Raw genomic sequence first — 20,561 nt, forward strand, 5'->3', positions numbered from 1 at the left:
TAGGTTTGTCATCGCAGCAGAGGAAGGGATGTTCCCGTCTCCAGGCTGACTTTAGCCGGGTGGTGTGGGGAGAGAAAGCTGACTTCGAACTGGTCTCGCGTACCGGCATTATGTGAAGTTCTCTTTCCACTTTTATGGGAATGCCAACGCCGTGGTAGATGGTATATGGATCTCTCGAGTAGGAAAGTTGTTTCTAACTGTGTTGAAGGCAGTTCATGCCGGTTTCGTCCTGTAAGGACTGGTCAGCGCCCGGTCGCGGCCAGGAAATAATCGGATACCACGAGTCGCTCTGAAGAAGTACGCTTCTTCTCGACGCCAACGTTTGCGCGAACCGATACGCGAGCGCTGGTTGTGGGAATTAGACTCGCTCAGACGTGAATAAACGCTGCTTGTTTCTCGATAGTCATCGGTTCCAAGTGTCGCAACTGAACACTGCCTCATGGCGTATCAAGCGGAGGACTGACGCATGTGAGACAGCGTCCACGTACTCCAAACGTGGCAAATGAGCCTCATGAGCCGGGAGATGGGGGCGTGGCGGGCCGTCTTCCAACATATCATCGCACCGCATCGCTTGACGTCGCGTCTCTCTAACACACGGAGATGCGTGTTTGATTTCATCGATATATGTTGTGACAGCGCGGGCCGGGACCAGCCCGTCATACGCCATCGGAATTCCTAATAGCCAAGTGGTGGGACCGGGACTGGTGTCTTGCCCTCGCCCTTGACGCTTGCCTCCGGTCTGCAGACGGCGGCGGGTGGGGACGTGGTGACGTCACGCCGGCCACGTGACCCCTGACCCCCGGTGGCCCGGCTTGATACTCCCGCGCAGGTGAGGACTTAGCCTTGGCTTAATTTTACTTAATTAACTTAAAAAATGACCGTGAGGCGATAAACACCACACGAGGTGCTCCTTACCTTCGTCTGTGACAAGGTCCAATCACGGAAAAGTACGGTGGGACGCGCTTAGATTATGCGTGCAGTCGAGAACATCAGTGAAATCGAACCGATGGAATTCGAATAGAACACCATCATTGTCGTCCCAAGACGACATATTGGCGCACACACCATTGCGTGCGTTGTCCTCCACGAGCAAGGGTCCGGGTAGACAGTTTTCCGGACGAAGACCGCTTTCCTCCACTGGTAGCTGGTCCGCTTCACGACGGCTTTCCTTATCGCTCGCACACACTGCGACTGGCCGCGGCGATAGGGCCAAGATAGCTCTCTGGGCTTTCGTCATGGCGGCCCCAAGAAATGTGGACGGAAGCATTGCGGGCGTGGTAACTGTAAACACATGAGGTTAACAACCGTCACGCCGCGTTGGAAGTATACAATCAGGTGACGTCAGCGGACATATCGAGGCGTTCCTCGCCGGCGTGTAGCCTGAAGGCCTGAATGTCAGGCGTTTCAGTCGCAGGTCACATCTTACGCCCGTCATGCTTTGACGAGTGCCTGTGACGATCTCGCCAGTCGAGGCGTGCGATCTTCTCGCCAGGCCCACGGCACGCTACCAAGACAACTTCGTGTCTTGTGATAAGCTGCCGTCATTCCGGCACCGGCATAGGTCCGGTTTCAGCCCCAAGCCCGGTACTCCGCACTTTTGTATGACGCTGTCGGGGACCTCGGTCAGCTAGTCTGTCGTATGACACCGTCACAGACACCGGCCAGCTAGTCTGTCGTATGACACCGACAGACACCGGCCAGCTAGTCTGTCGTATGACACCGTCACAGACACCGGTCAGCTAGTCTGTCGTGACACCGTCACAGACCCCGGTCAGCTAGCCTGTTATGACACCGTCACAGACCCGATCAGCTATTCTGTCGTATGACACCGTCACAGACCCCGGTCAGCTAGTCTGTCGTACGACACCGTCACAGACCGGTCAGCTAGTCTGTCGTATGACACCGTCACAGACACCGACAGCTAGTCTGTCGTATGACACCGTCACAGACACCGGTCAGCTAGCTTGTCGTATGACACCGTCACAGACCGGGGTCAGTAGCCTGTCTTATGACACCGTCACAGACCCCGATCAGCTAGCTTGTCGTATGACACCGTCACATACCCGGTCAGCTAGCCTGTCTTAAACACCGTCACAGACCCCGATCAGCTAGTCTGTCGTATGACACCGTCACAGACCCCGGTCAGCTAGTCTGTCGTATGACACCGCCACAGACACGGCCAGCTAGTCTGTCGTATGACACGTCACAGACCCCGATCAGCTAGCTTGTCGTATACACCGTCACAGACCCCGATCAGCTAGCCTGTCTTATGACACCGTCACAAACCCCGATCAGCAGCTTGTCGTATGACGCCGTCACAGAGCCCGATTAGCTAGCCTGTCTTATGACACCGTCACAGACCCCGATCAGCCAGCTTGTCGTATGACACCGTCACAGAGCTCGATCAGCTAACTTGTCGTATGACACCGTCACAGAGCCCGATCAGCTAGCTGTCGTATGGCACCGTCACAGACCCGGTCAGCTAGCCTGTCGCATGACACCGCTGCAGACCCCGTGAGTCCGACACTCCTCCCCCTCCCCTCTGCCGGCGTCACCGCCGCTGTGGGGGTGACTGTGGCCAGACCGGTGTTGGTTTGGTCAGCGTCTGCCGTTAGCTCCGCGCCGTCCCGTAGGGTGTGTGTGTGGTGTATGTGTGTTTGACCTTGACCTGCAGACGACGCAGCCGGAAGGCGCGAACGGACGGCGCGATTAACGCTGATACGGAGCTGGCGCTGCGGTGGTTGCTGGCGGGACCGAACCGGAAGTTTGGTGGGGCGTTGGAAGGGGCGTTGGTGGGACCTGGCTCGCATTTCGGCGGTCATTGGAGCTGATTGGGCGCCGAGCAAACGCGGTCATTGGCGGAGTGGAGTTAGACTGTAATGTTTATTCGGTGATGTTTGCCTGGTATGTAACGTTGAAAACAGCAAAGGGTGGGCTTTTGTGTGTATGTATAACGGTTTTCTCTCTGAAGCTGGTGTATTTTTAGAGCCGAATGGGTTGCAGGGTGACGTGATGTCTTATGCAGTGGTGACGTGATGCAGTGTCCTTGCAGGACTTGATGCAGTGTCCCTTGCGTCTGTGGTTGTACGGCAAGTTTGTTCGTGATGGTCTGTTTCCTCTGTCGGGCGGGGCGGCAAGGAGTGTGTAGACCCCCCTTATTGTTCTGAAGCCCGTCCTCATCTGCGTTACTCCCTCCGCCGCTCCCCCCCCCCCCCCCCCTCCAGTTCACTCCAGCTTTGTAGAGCCGTGTCGTTTCTCGGTTTTGGATTTCGCGTCGATGTTTAGGATGGCCTTAAATTGCTGTGTTCGTGTTCGATTTGCCATTTCATAACCTGTGGGTCCATCATATGTGCTGTTTTCGGAATGTGCAAGTGTCCACTACCCTATTCCAGGGGCGTGATGTAGTGAATGCTTTGTGCACAGTAACGGTTTGAGTGTGCTAGTTTGTAGCTTCTATCCATCGTTTTCGCTGCTGAGAATGGTATAGCTGGGAAAGAAGAGTCGCAGCTGTAATTTCCGTGCAGAAAATTTCCCTGCAGTCTCCCTAGATTGCGGTCCTTTCCCTGTAATGTTTTGCACAATATCCTGATACGGGAGGCATTGTATGAGCAATGATCCCTTGTGCTGGATAATATCAGATTTGGGGAAAGCAGAGAGACCTATAGCAGCGCAAACGCTGAATGGCATTCTGTTCCGTGGTATTACGTTCACACTGTTGGATCTTAACTGTTTTGAAACACTTGGCCCTAAGAAGTGCTGCGAAATGCTGAAACAGTTGGTTCCGTCTTCGTTATAGGAATAACCCTAACGTCTGCAATGCTTTTAAAACCTTCCATTCTAAGTTATTTGCTCCGTCAGAAAGGCTGACATGAGCGACCTGGCCTTATCTGCTGCTACCCTCGCTACGTGCCGTCGGTCAAGGCACTGCTACCGTCAGTCAGGACACTGCCACCATCGGCTAGGACACTGCTACCGTCGGTCAGGACAATGCTGCCGTCGTCTAGGATACTGCTGCCGTCGATCAGCACACTTCCGCCGTCGGTCAGGACACTGCTGCCGTCCGGTCAGGACACTGCTGCCGTCGATCAGCACACTGGTACCGTCGGTCAGGACACTGCTACCGTCAGTCAGAACACTGCTACCGTCGGTCAGCACACTGCTACCGTCAGTTGTTTGGTTGTGTGGGCCGCGTGGGCCCGGAGTTTGCACCTCCACCGGCGGGCTGGTGCGGACTCGCGGGGTCATGGTCTTGCACACCCGCGCGGACGCGGCGGCGGGGGCGGCTGGTGGCCACGCGGTGGGGCGGCAGACAATGCTTCCCGGCGCGCCGGCTCGTGACCGGGCCGCTGGCCCATGCTGCGGGACCCATGACGTCATCACACGGTTGCAGTGGGACCTGTGACGTCATCGCACCTTGCAGCGGGGGCCTATGACGGTCACCACACGGTTGCCAGTGGGACCTGTGACGTCATCGCACGGTGCAGCGGGGCCTATGACGTCGTCGCACGGTGCAGTGGGACCTGTGACGTCATCAACGGTGCATCGGGACCTGGTGACGTCATCACACGGTTGTATTGGGACCTGTGACGTCATCGCGCGGTGCTGCGGAACCCGTGACGTCAACACACACTGCGGCGGAACCGGCATGGTTACCACGTGGTACAGAATAGGGTCATTACGTTATCACGTGACACAGTAACACTCATGGTTGTCCCATGCAGCGAAAGGACTATTCGACAGCACGTGATGTGACAAGGATGTCGGCGACGCCCTTAAGCCCAAATAACAACAAAAACGCGGCTGTGTGACAAGTCGCGACGCCCAGCCTAGTGGACGCGGGGAACATCAATACCGGCGGGAGAGGGGTGAACTTCTTTGAGGGTCAATATGCCAGTGGATCGCCTGAGGTTCTTGCGCCGAGCTTTCATGTAAGTATCGGTCTTGTGAGAGTGGCAGGTAAATACCGCAAGGCCGTGTCCGCGTTGAAATCACATGAGACCGAAACCGCTTTTATCGGGGTGCCGGTATCGACGTGGCTAGGCTTGCGTGTCTGGGATACCAGAGGTCCGGGTTTCGATTCCACGTGGTGTCGGCCCTTTCTGTCGGAGTGAGAAGCAGGCGTCGCGGTATTAGCCTCAGCAGCTGAGTGCGTCGTTAAGTCCTGATGACAAGCGAAACCGCTTATGCGCCTGTTTGAACTATCTGCGATCACTTGAGATACCTCCGTTGGTATCTCACCCTGGCTGCCACGGTCACGTTGAACTGGTTTCCAGTTTGTTGGCACGTTGGAGTTGGCACGTCTTCGCACGAGTTGGCACGTTCGTGGCACGTCTCTGGTTCGTTGAAGTGGTGCCTTGATTTTGACGCGGCCCAATCGGACCCCGTCCGTTGCCTGTGAACGTCCAGTGTCATCGCCGCTCATAAACGCGGGTGGGATTGATACATGCCGGGCGTATCACCGGCGACACCCATTTTTAGTTGATAGATGATGGATATTGTGACTGTGTCATATGGTGACGGTGTCGTACGACAGTGAAGTGACGGTGTCATACGACAGGCCGGTGACCAGACCTGTGCGATTCCTGTGAAAACTTTCGAGAAGGCTTCGTTTCTAGCGACTTTCCCGCGCCACCTGTTGTCGACGCTCCCCACCTGCGCTCGCATCAGCAGGCTTAGCAATCGTGCCGTCCTTTGAAGAAAAGCCTGCGGCGCCGCATGCAGGCGTTAGCGGTTGATTGTGTCGTGGAGTGCGATGGGTCGCTGCCGAACGTGGAAACGGACCGAAATCCGCGGAGATCTTGGGTGTATTCACAGGACCTAGGTGGCTAAGATGTTATACCGTCGACGTCATTCATGGCGTCATACCCCGTAGGTTCTGCGCATTTTGGTGTTCGCGGCGACCCGGACGGTAGATTCTAATTGACGTCACGTAGAATATTTGCTACACCTACAAGCACAACTGATTCAATTAAAAAACAGCCCACTTGCGCGCACAGGGCCTATCTCGGCTGATAGGAACATGTTTTATTAGTTCCAAACAGCATAATCTGCAGTTTCCAGTGTTAGGAGCACGCAGAGCATGTGCGAACGTAAATGCTAGTATCTCGCATGTCCAGTCACTGTCACGAAAGTTACGAAGATGTAAACAGAAATCGTGTCGCGCTGCGAACACGACCGGCAAAGATTCTACGTGTCGTCACGAATAATGCGACATTCTTTGTGCGCTGCGAATACACCCTTTGTCGCCACATGCAGTCCCAGGTTATCCCGATCCCATGGCTCTGCATTGTTGTCGCAGGTCCCCGACAGGACTGTGTGACGCATTTATCCGTGTGTTGCAGTCCGGACTAGTGACGTCACCATGCTTCGAGCGCACGTGCTTAGCGCGTCCAACCTCCCCAACGCCGAGAGCGTGGGGAAGAGTGACCCCTATGTCACGACAGTGTTCCAAGGTGAGTGGCGGCAGTGGTGCCGGTGTCGATCATGCGCTTGTTGTGTCAGGTGTTAAGGTGGTTTTTGGTTTTGTCAGGGTAGTTTTGGTGTCAGGTGTCAGGGTAGTTTCAATGTCAGGTTTCAGGTAGTTTCGGTGTAGGTTTTCAGGGTAGTTTCAGTGTCAGGTGTCAGGGCAGTTTTAGTGTCAGGTTTCAGGGTGGCTTTGGTTGTCAGGTGTCGGGGTAGTTTCGATGTCAGATGTCGGGGTAGTTCCGGTTGTCAGATGTCCGGGTAGTTTCGGTGTCAAGTGGCAGGACATTTTTGGGGTCAGGTGCCAGGGTTAGTTTCGGCGTCAGCATTAGTTTTGGTTGTCGCGTGTCAGGGTAGTTTCGACGCCGGCCAGAACGGCTGAAGTGTTGAGGGAGGGACAGCAGGATGGCCGCCGTAATATTGGTAGTGTTCGTGTGAAGTGGCGTAAGAGATAACCTCTTTCCCCCGTGATTTGCGTTCATATTCACGTTAGAAATCCTGTGAGCGATCTCGATCAGGCAAACTCCAACTCCCTCAGTGTCGTAAGGTCCTGCATTTCGCAGAACCGGAAGTGAAACGGATGCAGTTGTGCCTGTCTAGCACCAAGAACTTTGCTTTTCGCGATTTGCCCCATTGGAATCCAGTGAAGAGAGATCCTTCTTCCACCCCCTGTTGCGCGAAATGAAAGTCGCTCGCGCTAGGATTAGATTAATCTGGGTCCGTGAGCTTATTGTGTATAACTGTTGGTATTGTGTATAACTGTTGTGTATAATTGTTTGGCGTGAGTCATCTCGTGATGACCTGGACTCTTTTCCTGCCTGGTCAGCTAGGTCGGTTCAGGCCGTGATAGATTACGGCGTTGGTTTGCTGACGTCGCCCGATTCGGGACACGTACAGATGAGAGACGACCTGACTGCGAAACACAGCGTGTCCCGATTGTAATGGCCTTGTACGGCTGCCATTGTCGGAGCCCCCTGTCTCAAACCGCTCCCCGGCCCTATGCCCCCCGCCGGTCGCGTTCTTGACGGCCCCGACCCTGCCCCCCTCCCGGTCCTCGACCCCGCTCCAGGCCCCTACCCCCCGGTCCTTGACGGCCCCTGGCCCCTCCCCCGGCACTGACTGCACCCTCCTAACCCTCCCTGCGGGTCGCTGACCACCCCTGGCCTTGCCCCCCGCGGTCCTTAACCGCCCCTGGACCTGCCCCGGTCACTGACCGCCCCTGGCCCTGCCCCCGGTCACTGACCGCCCCTGCCTGCCCCCATCCCCCGCCCGCCGCGCAGGACGGCTGGCCACGGTCTGGCCAGCTGACGACGTGGCCGGAATGCGACGGCAACACAATAGCCCGGCGCTCTCGCTGGGGCGAGCTGTGTTTTGATTCTGGGGCCATGGCTGTGCTGGCGGGGGGGGGGGGGGGAGGCTTTGCACTGCACTGGCGGGCGCGAGTCGTTGCCGAGCTGTATGTGAATGCAGGGGTGGACGCATGGGGCGAAGCAACGGGCCGCAGGTGCCCTTCCGCGGAGCATCTACGGTTTGCAGGCGTAAGGGATTATTTGCTGCAGTGGTCGAGAGTTTAGGGTTTATGGCTAAACCCTCCAGAGATGTCAAGGGCGTAGCTTGTTCGAGCATTCTTCGTGCAGCATTGGTCGAGGCCATGCCACTGGCATGGCAGACAGATTGGAGAGTTTTCAGCGCAACCGAGATCAATCGTCGTCGATGGCACCTGATGGCACTTAGGTGGCGTCGTTCCTAGTGTTTGTTGTGTTAATACGATCACCGGCTGCCGGGCCAAATGGAGCACGGAGTGGGGCTCGAGAAGAGTGGTGGTCATAGTCGCCAGAGGCGAGGACCGATCTTTCGCACGAGGAAGGCATGCCAAACGCACTATGAGCTCGTTTTTCGAGTAAAGATCGCTGCCGATAGCTCTTTTTCGATCAGGGATCATTACTGATGCTCTCTTTTGATGCATATCACTGCTGATAGATCTTTTTCGGCCATTGATTATAGCTGATTCCTCTTTTCGGTCAAATATCATTACTTACAGCTGTTCTTGACCAGAGATCTTTACTGATAGTTTTTTTGTTCGGGAATCATTACTGAGACCTCTTTTTGATCAGAGATAATTACTGGTGGCTCTTTTGTTGTTCAGAGATCATGATTGAAAGCTCTTCTCGATCAGATATCATTACTGATCGCCTCTTTTTCGATCATAGATTTCTGATGTCTCCTTTCAGAGATAATCGCTGGAAGCTCTTTGTGCTCAAAGATCACTGTTAATAGCCGTGGAGCCCTCCGACCTATCTTGGACGCAGTTTGTGGGCCCTGATGAAGTCGATGCAGGCTGAAGATCCCGACGCCAGACAATATCCGAACTCAAACGTCTGTCTGTGCCGAATCCTCAGACCTGCGTCGGAACTTGATGCGAAGCGCCCGTACATACACTGACGTGACACATTTTATGCATGGTGCGTGGCGTAAAATGTACTACGTACATGTGCGCAGTACATGGCGTAGTCATCATTTTGCAGCCCCCGAAATTCCCAGATCACGCGTCACGCGCCTGATCCCGTTCGCTGTCGCGTTCCTCCCACGACATATCCATGGACATGTCACTGACCTCCGCCCCCTTCCGTGCGTCAGGCGTCAAGCGGAAGACGACGGTGAAGAAGGGAGAGCTGAACCCGGAGTGGAACGAGAAGCTGGAATGGGAGCTCACCGGCAAGGCGCCGTCGGCGGAGGAGAAGCTGGAGATGCTGGTGAAGGACTACGACCATATCGGCCGCAACAGGTGCGACTGCTGCTGCCGCGGGCGTGGGGCTGGAAGGTCACGTCGGCTGTGACGGATGTTTCCAAGGTGGTAGGCGCGAGTTCGGGTTGCGTGATGTTTGTGCGTTGGTAATGTCGATGATATTGCCGTAGGTACGCGGTTACCAGAAATCATTCTGATCGAAAATTCAAGTCATTTTGATATAATGCTAGTATAAATGTTTAAATATTAGTTGAAACAACACGTTCACCAGTATTCCCCAGCATAACGAGGGCTGACAATTGTTATTCGCCACGTACTTCTATTGTATATATAGTATATACTTCTGTAGTATATACTAACATCGGCGTTGAGCGCCCAGCTGGCGTCCCCTTGGCGAGTCGTCCGCGACGATCGCGGCACACCGACCGGCAGCAGACGGCGTGGCCTGGCCGCAGATTTTCATTTTCATCATTTTCAACCCGACAGGCCCACAGGGCTGCGGTTGCTATGGCCTAGCAGTGTTTGCAAGTGCGAATTGTGAACAAAGTTATTGTGCTTGTCAATAGGCTATCTACGCCTCTGGCTTTTCACCATTGCGTTTATAGTATGTTACATTCCGTTTTAACTGCATTCAGTTTCATTACATTGACCACGGACAACCGCTTGTGTCAGTGTGCTCTGTCAGCATCCGTTACTCCCACGGATACCTGACCGCTTGCCATTCCTCTGACTATTACATGACCTCTCACAATTATCTAGCCTCTTACCATTACATGACATCCCACCATTCCTGGTCCTGTACGGCGGCGTGAATCCCCAACACGACCTGTCGACCTCTGACCTGACCTGTCGACCTCTGACCTGACCTGTCCACCTCTGGCCTGACATGGCGACCTCTGACCCGACCTGTCGAGTTCTGACCTGACCTCACGGTCTTTGACCTGACCTGTCTACTTTTGACCTGATCTGTCGACCTCTGACGTGACCTGCCGCTCGCCTGACCCGCCGCCGCGGCTCGGCCGGCAGGACTGCTGGGCAAGACTACGATCCTGCTGCGCAACCTCATGAGCGGCCAAGGCCCGCAGGACCTGGAGCTGCAGCTGGTGGATCACGACCAGCGCCCCACTACGGGCATGCTGCGCGTGCGCATGGAGTACACGCCGCCCAAGGTGGCGGCGCCGGCGGCTGGCCCAGCCGCCGGCGCGGCCGGCAGCAAGTCGGGGACCAACGTGGCTGGTGGCACGAGAGGTGAGGGGTGGGAGGGGGGGGGGGGTGAGTTAGGTGGGAGGGTGTGGGGTTGAGAGGTGAGGGTGGAGGGTGAGGTGGTGAGGTGGAAGGTACGGGATGGGAGGAATTCGCGGGGATGGTGCGGGAATGTGATGCGATACAATGTGAGGGGTTTGAGACAGACCGGGGAGGGATGGTCGAGATACTAGGAGATAAACTCGAGGTGAAAATGGAACGGGGACACGCAGAAGGTGCGAGCAACGCCAACAGCGCCAGCTGGGGGGGTGGGTTCGGCCGCTGGAGGAATATGTAGAAAAGTCGTTTTATGGAACGCGGAGAAGGGGAAGGCAAGAAAGCGCTTGGACTCGTGGGAAGATACGGAAGATGATGGGAGTTAGCGACGCGAAGCTACGTATGCTAAAATATATGTTTACAGCCAGAAGGGAACCTAGAGGCTGATGGAAAGAGCCAGTTCAGGACAGCAGCCAGGCGACGAACTATTGTCAAGGGACTACTGGCGGGAGCCATGCTGAAGACGAAACTAAAGCCACTCTGCACTCCAGGGGGAGGGCGCCCTGGCAAGCGATCACGCCTATGGCAGGGATGGCTATGTGACGAGAGGGAGGGCACCACGGCAAAAGATCACGCCTATGGCTGGGATGGCTATGTGACGAGAGGAAGGGCGTCTTGACGAGTGAGAACGCGTATGGCTGGGATGGCTGTGTGACGAGGGGGAACGTGTGTGACGTCTGTGACGCGGCCCGTTTCTGGCCCATCCGCCAGTCACCGGCGTTGCCTTGGGACCTGCGGGTGTCACAATAAACATGACGGTGAAACAGCCACCCCCGGAACCGGGCTGTGGATACTGCAAACACGGGCGCGGCCTGTGTGGCGGCGGCCACCACCGCCCCTGGAGTTCCGATGCCGCTCAAAGCTTTTTGCCGTGTGTCAACTCTGTTCTTTGCCGTGTTTGCCGTGCGCCAACGTATTTGCTGTGTACTTGAACTCCGTAGATGTACTGGAGAAGGATTGCTGCTGGTAAATTCCGGTTTCCGGTCGTGACATTCGGCGTGGGAGAATCCAGTGCTAGAATCTTGAAAGGGTTGGAGTCTAGAATCGGGTGTTGAACGTAACAGCTTCTTCGAGGGAGCCTACGGATGAGTATGCGTGCATACGTGACAAAGCATGCGTGTCCGTGTGCTTTGTCCTCCGTTAAAGCGTCTTGAAAATAGCAACGCGCCGCGATCAGGTTTACTTTTGAGTCCCCAGTCCAGGCCGTAGAAGACCTGGCCGGTAGTCACACTCATAAAGATGGGCTGTAGCATGTAAGTAATTCGCCACACAAGCCCCGTTTTTGTTGCCTACATGGAGTTTGTGTTGCCTTTATGGATGATTATGCGAAATTTGCAATCATTGACAAAACAAAACATTGAAAATAAATGTCCCGAAACTACAAGCGCACAGAAAGCGATCACCGACTCTGTCTCCACTTGTTGGCGACTTTGGTAACTTGTGACTCGGCTCGGCAGCGGTGGGGAGTTACGAGGCGATCCAGACGACATCTAGCGGTGACATTGTCATGGGCCAAGGCGCCGAGTACAGCGCCGCGTTGGAACACCTCGGGGCGGGGCCCAGGTACCGGGACCTGCTTCCCAACAAGGAAACCAAGTTCCAGGTATGGTGCGCGCGAACGCGAACGCGAGCGCGCGCACGAACGCGAAGGCGAACGCGAACGCGTACGCTAGTGCGAAGGCTCGACTCAGCGTGGCGGCTGTTTGAAGCAGTGGGCTGTAGTGAGCTAAGATATGCATGTCAGATTAGTGTCTTTCTGGGGCATGTATGACGTTTGAGATACAAGTATATAAAAGCTGGAGTCTCTGGCTGGAAGGCCGAAATATGCGTACCTGTACCGGAATTTAATGTAATCCATTGTGTACTAAAATGCGCATGTATACTGGGATATTGGGATATACATGTTATACTGGAATATAAACTTGCCAGTCGTGTCCGCCGCAAGGAAGTGTGTGAGCATGTAGCTTCACAAGTGAAACCAACATGAAACGTTTGGTGATGTGGTCATGTTTGTCTGATGTTCCTTGCAGCCATTAAAGATGTAGCCCGCTGCTCATGTTTGGTTTACGTGTTATGTGGTGCGAGAATCGCGTCCGTGGTGGCCATTTTGTGACCACGAATGGCCTTGTCCCGAGGACCGTGTGTGAAGCCGACTGTTCCGCCCCCCTCCCCCCTCCCCTCGACAGGTGCGTGTGAAGGTGGTGGAGGGGCGCGGTCTGATCGGCTCCGACCTGAACCCCACCTGCCGCGTATCGCTGGGAAACGACGGCAAATCGACGCGCGTCCAGAAGGCCACCTGCAACCCCTGGTACGACGAGATCTTCTTCTTCTACATGAAGAAGTTGCCGTCGGAGGTGTGGGACACGCCGGTGGAGTTCAGGGTGAGCGCTGGTGATGTGGGAGGTCAAGAGGAGCATGGTCGTACGGCGCGTGCTCGTGGGCCCGATGGCCCACGGGCACGCCTTAGCAGCGTCCTCTGTGGGGCGGGTGGGCACTGTTAAGACTCCGCATAGTGCTGTGCATTGTTTGGGTCCGAGCCTTATGTGCTGAGTCCGCTGGTTATTGATGTGTTTTTAATAGCGGCTGCATTTTAATGATAAATGGCTCGTCATGTGTAAGTGCCACGTCGGGAGCGGATCGTTTGGAATGATGCCTGTGTTTACCTGTGAGGATTAGTGTCGTGTTTCCTTGCGCGGCCCTGGTCTCAGATGTAGCAGGTCACTGCCGGACTCCAGCCGGATGTTGGTATCGTGCTTGTCGGGCTGCTGTTGATTCTTCAGATTGCTGACCTTTAACGGCGTAATGATTGCTGGCCTTTAACGGCGTAATCTGCGCGGTCAGGACGGTTTCCGTGTGTGCAGGATCTGTTTGTTTAATGTCAGAGGTCACGCTTAGCTGGGTCAGATCACGCCAGACGTTGCTCGAGACCCAGCCGAGGCTGACGGGGTGAGCCGGAAAAATATGTTGAAATGGTGTTTTTTTTAGCGTTGGTTATGAATTGCCTGTGAGTGATGGGGGCTGGCTGCCCCTGGCTGGTTGGGCCCTATATGCTCAGCCAGTTTTTGTCATGACAGGATGGTTTGATGCCCGTTGCCTCGCCGAAGTCTAGGAGAACTGTATAATTTAATTCCCCCAAAGAAGTAGCTTTGTGCTTTGATTTCCTGACGCATGGAACTCATACGGTCATAACTGTTATAACACATTGCAATTCATCAGTGCATTTAGTTATTGGGCCCAGAGAGTCTACTTGTCGAAGCCCACCGTGGTGCTTACAGATTGACATTGTCACGCAAATGTTTGGAATGGAAGTATTTTCAGCCCAGTTCGCCGGCAAAATAATGCTGAGGGTTTTGGTCAACGTTTCGTTTTGCGCCGTCCCGAGTGGTTGACGCTAACGTACCGATAATGTACGCAAACCCGCGGGATAGCATCAGCCACGCAGCAGGACACCATGCAGGGTTGAAGGGAGAGGTGGTCAGCTTCGATGGACTGCTACTGTACGCCATCTAATTTTCACGGGCCTGCGCCATCATCACCATCACGCCAGGTCTGAAGTGATTTCGCTGCTCGCGACGGTTTCCGAGCGTGCTGCCTCGGACTGACCACAGGACTGACCCATACGGATGCCGTCTCTTGGTCGGCCGGCGACTGGGTGACCGGGGGGACCGGGGGACCGGGCAACCGCGTTACCGGATCGCTGCGTCACCGGTTCACCGCTAACCGGGGGACCAGGTGACCGTCGAGCGGTGACCAAGTGGTTAGGTGACCAGGTGAGCAGTAACAAGGCGACCAGGTGAGCGGCGACTAGGTGACCAGGCGACGTGGTGACTAGGTGACCGGAAATAAGGTGTCCAGGTGACCAGGTGGCCGGGTGGCCGGGTGTCCAGGTGTCCAGGTGACCGGCTGACCGGCTGACCGGGTGACCGTGCTCCCCGCCAGGTGTGCAACTCTCGTATGCTGCGCTCCAAGGTGGTGCTGGGCGTGTTCAAGCTGGACCTGGGCACCGTGTATGACCAGCCGCTGCACGCCTTCGTCAACAAGTGGCTGGCGCTCACCGCACTCGACGAGGATGCCGGCGGAGTCATGGGTGAGTTGCTGGCGGAGCCAAGGGGAGTCATCGGAGGAGTCACGATAGGTCACCGGCGGAGTCCTGGATAGTCGCCAACGGAGTCATGTGATGTTTCCGATGGAGTCATGTTCAGCCACCGATCGAGCCCTGTTGAGTCGCCGATGGAGTCTGGGTGGAATCACAGATGGAGGCACGGGTGACTCAGCGATTATGTCAGGAGCAAGTCTCCGTGGGAGTCCTGTTTCGAAAGCTAATAAAGGAGTTGCTGAAGAGTCGCCGAGAGTCACGAACAACGTTCTGATGGAGTCATGTATGACGTGTGCCTTGGGTCGTTCGTGAGCGTCTGACGGAGTAATGAGTGTGTTGCTGATGAAGTCATGAGATGACCGCCAGCCAAGCTGACTTTGTTTGATCAGGCCCTGAAGGAGCGAGGAGGATGGTCTGATGTGTAGAGCGACATGTGGACAGGCTGGGCCGGCGGTTCTGTGTGTGTCATAACGCAATAGCGAATCGGCTGGGGGGAATAGTTGAAGGCGACGAAACCTGGAGTGGTGGGTCGCTAACGAAATCATGGCACGTGATTAATTTGACGATGAGTATGAAATGCAGTCTGGGCTGAGTGTGTAATCTTGCGTTTGGTTCAGTCCAATGCAAATTCCTCACAGACAGCCGCTGCACAAGGGCCTGACACTCTTTGTTTGGAAACCCGACTTGAAGGCGTAGCTTCCTCACATCGGACACGATTTCCCGGGCACGAATAGTCACTTCGGACACCGTGAGCGGACACTTCGGACGCGATTGCCCGGACACCAACGGTCACTTCGGACACCGTGAACGGACAGTTCGGACACGATTGCTCGGACACCAACGATCACTTCGGACACCGTGAACGGACAGTTCGGACACGATTGCTCGGACACCAACGGTCCAAGACGGTTGAGACACAAGGACCAGCCTTAGTTGCCGCCTCATATTGTCGTAAACTAAGGCGTGGCTGCCGACACAGCCCCGCCCCGTTTTCCCGCAGTCGGGAGGAAATCCGACAACAGTTTGGACAATAGGCTCCCATGCCGAGCCGTGTGGGTGCACAAGTTTTGATCTGAGGGCGGCCGTGCGGGCGCACGAGTTTTGATCTGAAGAAGACTCATTGACTTGAAACGGTCGCAGATGGAACTCGGTGGGCGGTGGTGACCACTCCTGGCTGAACGTTCACGTCCGTGCCATTCACCTGACCTTGATGTGGGGGGGGGGGGATCGCGCGGGGTCAGACCATGCATTTTCGGAACAGACACGCTGGGATGTGGTAGCCGCATGAACCAGTTTCATGAAATTAAAGTGCCAATCTACGCTCTGTGGTCGTAATCCACGGACTTTTTAGAGGTGCATCGAGCTGCCTCACAGCCCAAAAGCAACTTATTCTTACCAACACGTCCTAATAAGCAATTAAGTCGGGTTGGAAACGCGAGCCGAATCGGCTTCTTCCCTCTTTATAAGTTTGTGGGACACAATGGAGAAATGCGTAAGTTCGTAGTTCCGCTTCATCAGACCAGACTAGACCAGATCAGCACGTGGCAGCACAGCACAGCACAGCACAGCACAGCACAGCACAGCACAGCACAGCACAGCACAGCACAGCACAGCACAGCACGCTGCGGGGAGTTAAACCGCGTATCTCAGCGTTCCCAGACGCATAGTGGTTAGTATATGTCGAGCAGAACCACGTGAAGTGCCGCTGTTCCTGACGCCTCGCTCGACCGTCGCCAGGCTACCTGAAGGTCAGCATCGCCATCATGGGACCGAACGATGAGTGTCCGAACCTGAAGCCTCCGGGGAACGCCGAGCAGGAGGACGTGGAGCAGAACCTGCTGTTCCCGGCCGGTCTGAGGCTGGCGCCGGCCGGCTTCCACCTGAGCGTCTACCAAGCGGAGGACCTGCCGCGGAGTGAGTCACGAGCCGGCCAGAGGCGCCGCCAGCAGGACGAGGAGGGGGAGGGGTAGGGGCGCAGACAGGAAGATTAAGGAGGGATGTATGCGTGTCAAGCATCATAAACGTGAGAACGCTGAGGACATTCGTCCAGAACGCGGAGCGCGCGGACTTTTTAATCGCACCCATTGCGCGTTGTCTGGTGGATGCTATGATAGTGCACTGTGTCACTGTGTGTACTACCTTCGACGTGCTTCTTCCCCGTAGTTAAAGTGTGTACTAGTTTTGATCCCAGGTGGTATGTCGAGTTGACACTGGTGCGGTCGCTAGAATGGAAATGTCTGGCAACTACATGGGTCTTAAAAAACAAGGTCGTTTATATCAGCGGGCTGCCTTTTCTGTCGTGTTGGTATTTCTCCTTTCGCGGGAAATTGGTGTTGTCTTTCTAAGCTGGCTCCGGGTTTCAATGGCGACTGTTGGTCGAAAGTGTTGTGCTTGTGTATATTTCGTTCAGAAATGGTGCCATTTCCGCCTGCTCACCCCCGGCCTTTTGCTATAGTGGACACCGGAGCGCTGAGTACGGTCAAGAAAGTGCTGGGTTTTGGTAGCGTATCCAGCAAGCAGCTGGTCGATCCCTACTTCGTCTTCTGCTTCGCCGGGAAGGAAGTGCAGACGCCGGTGAGACACGGGGAGTGGGCTTCTTGCCGATGACATCAGACGTATCATCTCCATCTGATATATCTATCGCCTCCGCCTCAAGCCTGAGGCGTCGCTACCAAATACATGTGTTGGTTGCTCGTGCAAGGAGGGCACAAAACGACGTCATTGACGCCACAAGAAACTGCCACGGTGCCAGCCAAGTTGCCAAGCAACGGTTATGAGTCGGCATGCTTTTCGCGCAGGTTGTATTCCGATGTAACTGTTCCCGGCTTGAGCGTGCGCGGCGTCACTATACCGCGCATGTGCCGTGGCGATAGCAGTGGATGACTACCTGGCAATTTTAAAGTCTTTGATCTCCGTTGTCGCGGTCATTAGTATCCCAGGACAGATGGATGCGCTGAGTGGCGTACCTGTGCGCTGAGATTTTCATTTTGTCCCTTACGAGCGAGAACAAGTTTTTCTTTAGGATTCACGTTTGTGCATTTATTCCAGGCTGCCTGTTGCCTTTTTGAGGACGGTTTGTCAAAATCAGTATAAACTAGTTCCTTAGCTCACCGCATGTTACACTAGCTATGCCGGCCTACCTGCCAGTTCGGAAGGACCCATGCACGCTGCTATCTGCGTCAGAGCAGAGACCCTATCCATGTCGGGCCATTTCCCAGTCAGTCTCAGAAGGACAGCGGGTCCTCGGCTGGTTTGTGCGGTCCCTCAGACGTTGCGCCGTGAGGTTTCGCCTGACGTCGGCCGTGTCGACTGCTACGGCTCGTCTTCGATGCGCAAAACGTCTGCCAGGAGTGATGTCAAACCTGAGGTGTATGACGCTGGGACCAGGGTGGCAGTGCCGCCGGTTGCAGTGCTGCAATTGCCGTGTTACAGGTCGTGTACAGCACGGACCATCCGGACTTCAAGCAGCGCCTGCACCTGGGCTTCCAGTTCCCTGCCTTCGCCAACAAGCTGAAGCTCTTGCTGAAGGACTGGTGAGACTTTCTGAACTGGAGGCTGAGCGCGCTTCCCAACCAGGAGTCGTCTGGCGCGGTGTCTCCGCCAGGGCCTGGGTGTCGGGAGGCGACCCCTGCGGGCTCTAGTGGTCGGAAATCAGCCTGTGACGTATGTGACCTTCGCCAAGGTCCGGGTGTGGGACAGTGACCCCTGCGGCCTCTTCAGCGGTCGGAGGTCGGCCAGTGACCTCTGTGACCTTCACCGGGGACCGAGTGTCAAACAGTGACTCCCGCGGCCTCCCCAGAGGTGGAGGTTAGCTCGTAATCTCTGTGACCTCCACCAGTGACCGGGTATCGGACACTGACCTCTGCGGCCTCTTCAACGGTCGTAGGTCAGCCAGTGACCTCTGTGACCTCCACCAAGGGCCGGGTTTCGAGCAGGAACTTCAGCGGTCGTGGGTTGGCCAGTGACCTCTGTGACCTCCGTCAGGGACCGGGTGTCGGACAGTGACCCCTGCCGCCTCTTCAGCGGTCGGAGGTCAGCCCGTGACCTCTGTGACCTCCGCCAGGGACCGAGTGTCAGACAGTGACCTGATCGGCACGACGTTCATCCCGCTGCCGTCGATCAGCGTGGCCGGCGAGGACGGCTTCCTGCCCACGTTCGGCCCCTGCTTCGTCAACTTCTACGGCAGCACGCGCGAGTTCAGCATCTTCGGCAAGGACGACCAGGAGACGCTCGACGAGGGTGAGAAGGCGGCAGGGACGGGACCGGGGACCAGGCACCAGGGACGAAGGACCAGGGACCGGAGCCGGGACCGGGACCGGGACCGGGACCGGGGACCGGAACTGGAACCGGGACCGGAACCAGGACCGGGGACCAGGGACCGGGATCGGGAGCCGGGACCGGGGATCGGCTGGAGGACATTGGGCTTGGCCCTTGACAGGAGTGGGAGAGGTAAGGGGGGGGGGGCGGGGCTGAGAAGGGATCTGAGCATGCGCTGGAGCACTGTGCCGTTTGACAAGCGTCAGGTCTCAAGTCGCCCCCCCCCCCCCCCCCGCCACATACCACTGGTGTGAGTTTGGCATAGCCGATTGGTTGTTTCCGTGCGCTCACTGTCTGAGTGAATACTCGACAACCGTGAAGAGGATCGCCATGGTACAGAAGTTCGGATTTGGTAATGAACTGTAACGCACTTCACCTTGCATTTGGAGTTACCATGTCGAACAATGCGGCTTGCTATCATACTGAGTGAAGGAATTCGTGTGTCTTGCCCGTGCTCGTGTCCATAGCTCGTGCACATTTACCATAGATGTTGACCGTAGTGTCTCATAGATCTTGCACCGTAGTGCCCATAAATCGTGTACCATAGTATCCCACGCATCCTGTACCATAGTGTCTCATAGATCCTGTGTCATAGTGTACCATAGGTCCTGTACCATTAGGGCCCCCTAGGTCATGTATCCTAGTGTCCCACAGATCCCGTACCATAGTGACCCATAGATCCTGTGCCGAAGTGTCTCAAAATCCTGTACCATAGTGTCCCATAGATTCTCTATCAAAGTGCACCATTAGGGTCCATTAGGTCCTGTGCCACAGTGTCCCACAGATCCTGCACCGTCGTTCCCCAAAGATCCTGTACCACAGTGTCCCATAGCTGGTGCGCATGTACCAAGCGATGCAGCATGCAGTGCATGCGCCCACACCGGCGCCAGACGAGCGTCTGCACACAGAGACCGCCCACCCCGTGCGTCCGCGGTGCGCTGTACGGCGGCGCCGGTGTCGACAGGCGAGGGCGAGGGCTGCGCGTACCGCGGCCGCTGTCTGGTGGCGCTGCGCACCACCGTGGGCGAGTTTCCCAACGTGGCGTCGGAGCCCATCGACTTCGAGGACGGACTCAAGATCGACGTGAGTGGCGGCGCGTGCCGGCGCGTGGGGGGGGGGGGGGGAGGGGCAGAAGTGGCGGCGCGGCGGGAGTGGCGGCCGGAGGACAGTCACCTTAGTTTGGACTTGTCAGAGTGTTGTGTGTCGTGGTTTCGTGAACGAGACAGTGAAACGGTGGTGTTATTGGGAGCTGCGGTGCCGGGGGGGGGGGGGGGGGGGGGCAGATTGGAATGGCGGAGTTCTGTCGATGCGATAGTTAACGTTGTCAAGAGCAGTGTCTCTCTTCTAACAGTCTGACGTCATCTTGTCCTGCACCGGTGCGCCGAGCTTACCTGTCTTGCATTCTGCACCAGGGGCGAGTATGTGGGCCACAGTTCACAACGGGCCGGCCTCGACCGGGCGCCTTGAGCTGACGCCGTTGGCGGGCTTGAACCCGCCGTGTCAGTTGTGGCCCACAAACTTAAAATGCGCACCCACTTGCTGCGTTGGCTGGCGATGACATTTGAAAGCCTCGAGATGATGCGGAAGTCGGGCGCTCTTCTGATCTCCGTGCAGTCATGTCGCACTCGGATGAAGTTGACC

General features: G+C 56.1%; 1 protein-coding gene across 1 annotated transcript in view; it reads left to right on the forward strand.

Moving 5' to 3' along the window:
* The first annotated feature begins 758 nt into the window (after positions 1–758).
* Positions 759–20,561, forward strand: part of LOC119104745 (myoferlin) — a 32,104-nt gene continuing 12,301 nt past the window's right edge. The window contains exons 1-12 of the mRNA XM_037228464.1: positions 759–829; positions 6,342–6,452; positions 9,100–9,247; positions 10,236–10,456; positions 11,965–12,110; positions 12,694–12,888; positions 14,447–14,594; positions 16,341–16,517; positions 17,059–17,177; positions 18,036–18,136; positions 18,667–18,842; positions 19,885–20,003. Coding sequence (XP_037084359.1) covers positions 6,362–6,452; positions 9,100–9,247; positions 10,236–10,456; positions 11,965–12,110; positions 12,694–12,888; positions 14,447–14,594; positions 16,341–16,517; positions 17,059–17,177; positions 18,036–18,136; positions 18,667–18,842; positions 19,885–20,003 — 1,641 coding nt within the window. The 5' untranslated portion in view covers positions 759–829; positions 6,342–6,361. The remainder of the gene's footprint in view (positions 830–6,341; positions 6,453–9,099; positions 9,248–10,235; positions 10,457–11,964; positions 12,111–12,693; positions 12,889–14,446; positions 14,595–16,340; positions 16,518–17,058; positions 17,178–18,035; positions 18,137–18,666; positions 18,843–19,884; positions 20,004–20,561) is intronic.

This window comes from Pollicipes pollicipes, unplaced genomic scaffold, assembly GCF_011947565.3.
Source record: "Pollicipes pollicipes isolate AB1234 unplaced genomic scaffold, Ppol_2.1 Scaffold_6052;HRSCAF=7182_pilon_pilon_pilon, whole genome shotgun sequence".
Classification (NCBI taxonomy): domain Eukaryota; kingdom Metazoa; phylum Arthropoda; class Thecostraca; order Pollicipedomorpha; family Pollicipedidae; genus Pollicipes; species Pollicipes pollicipes.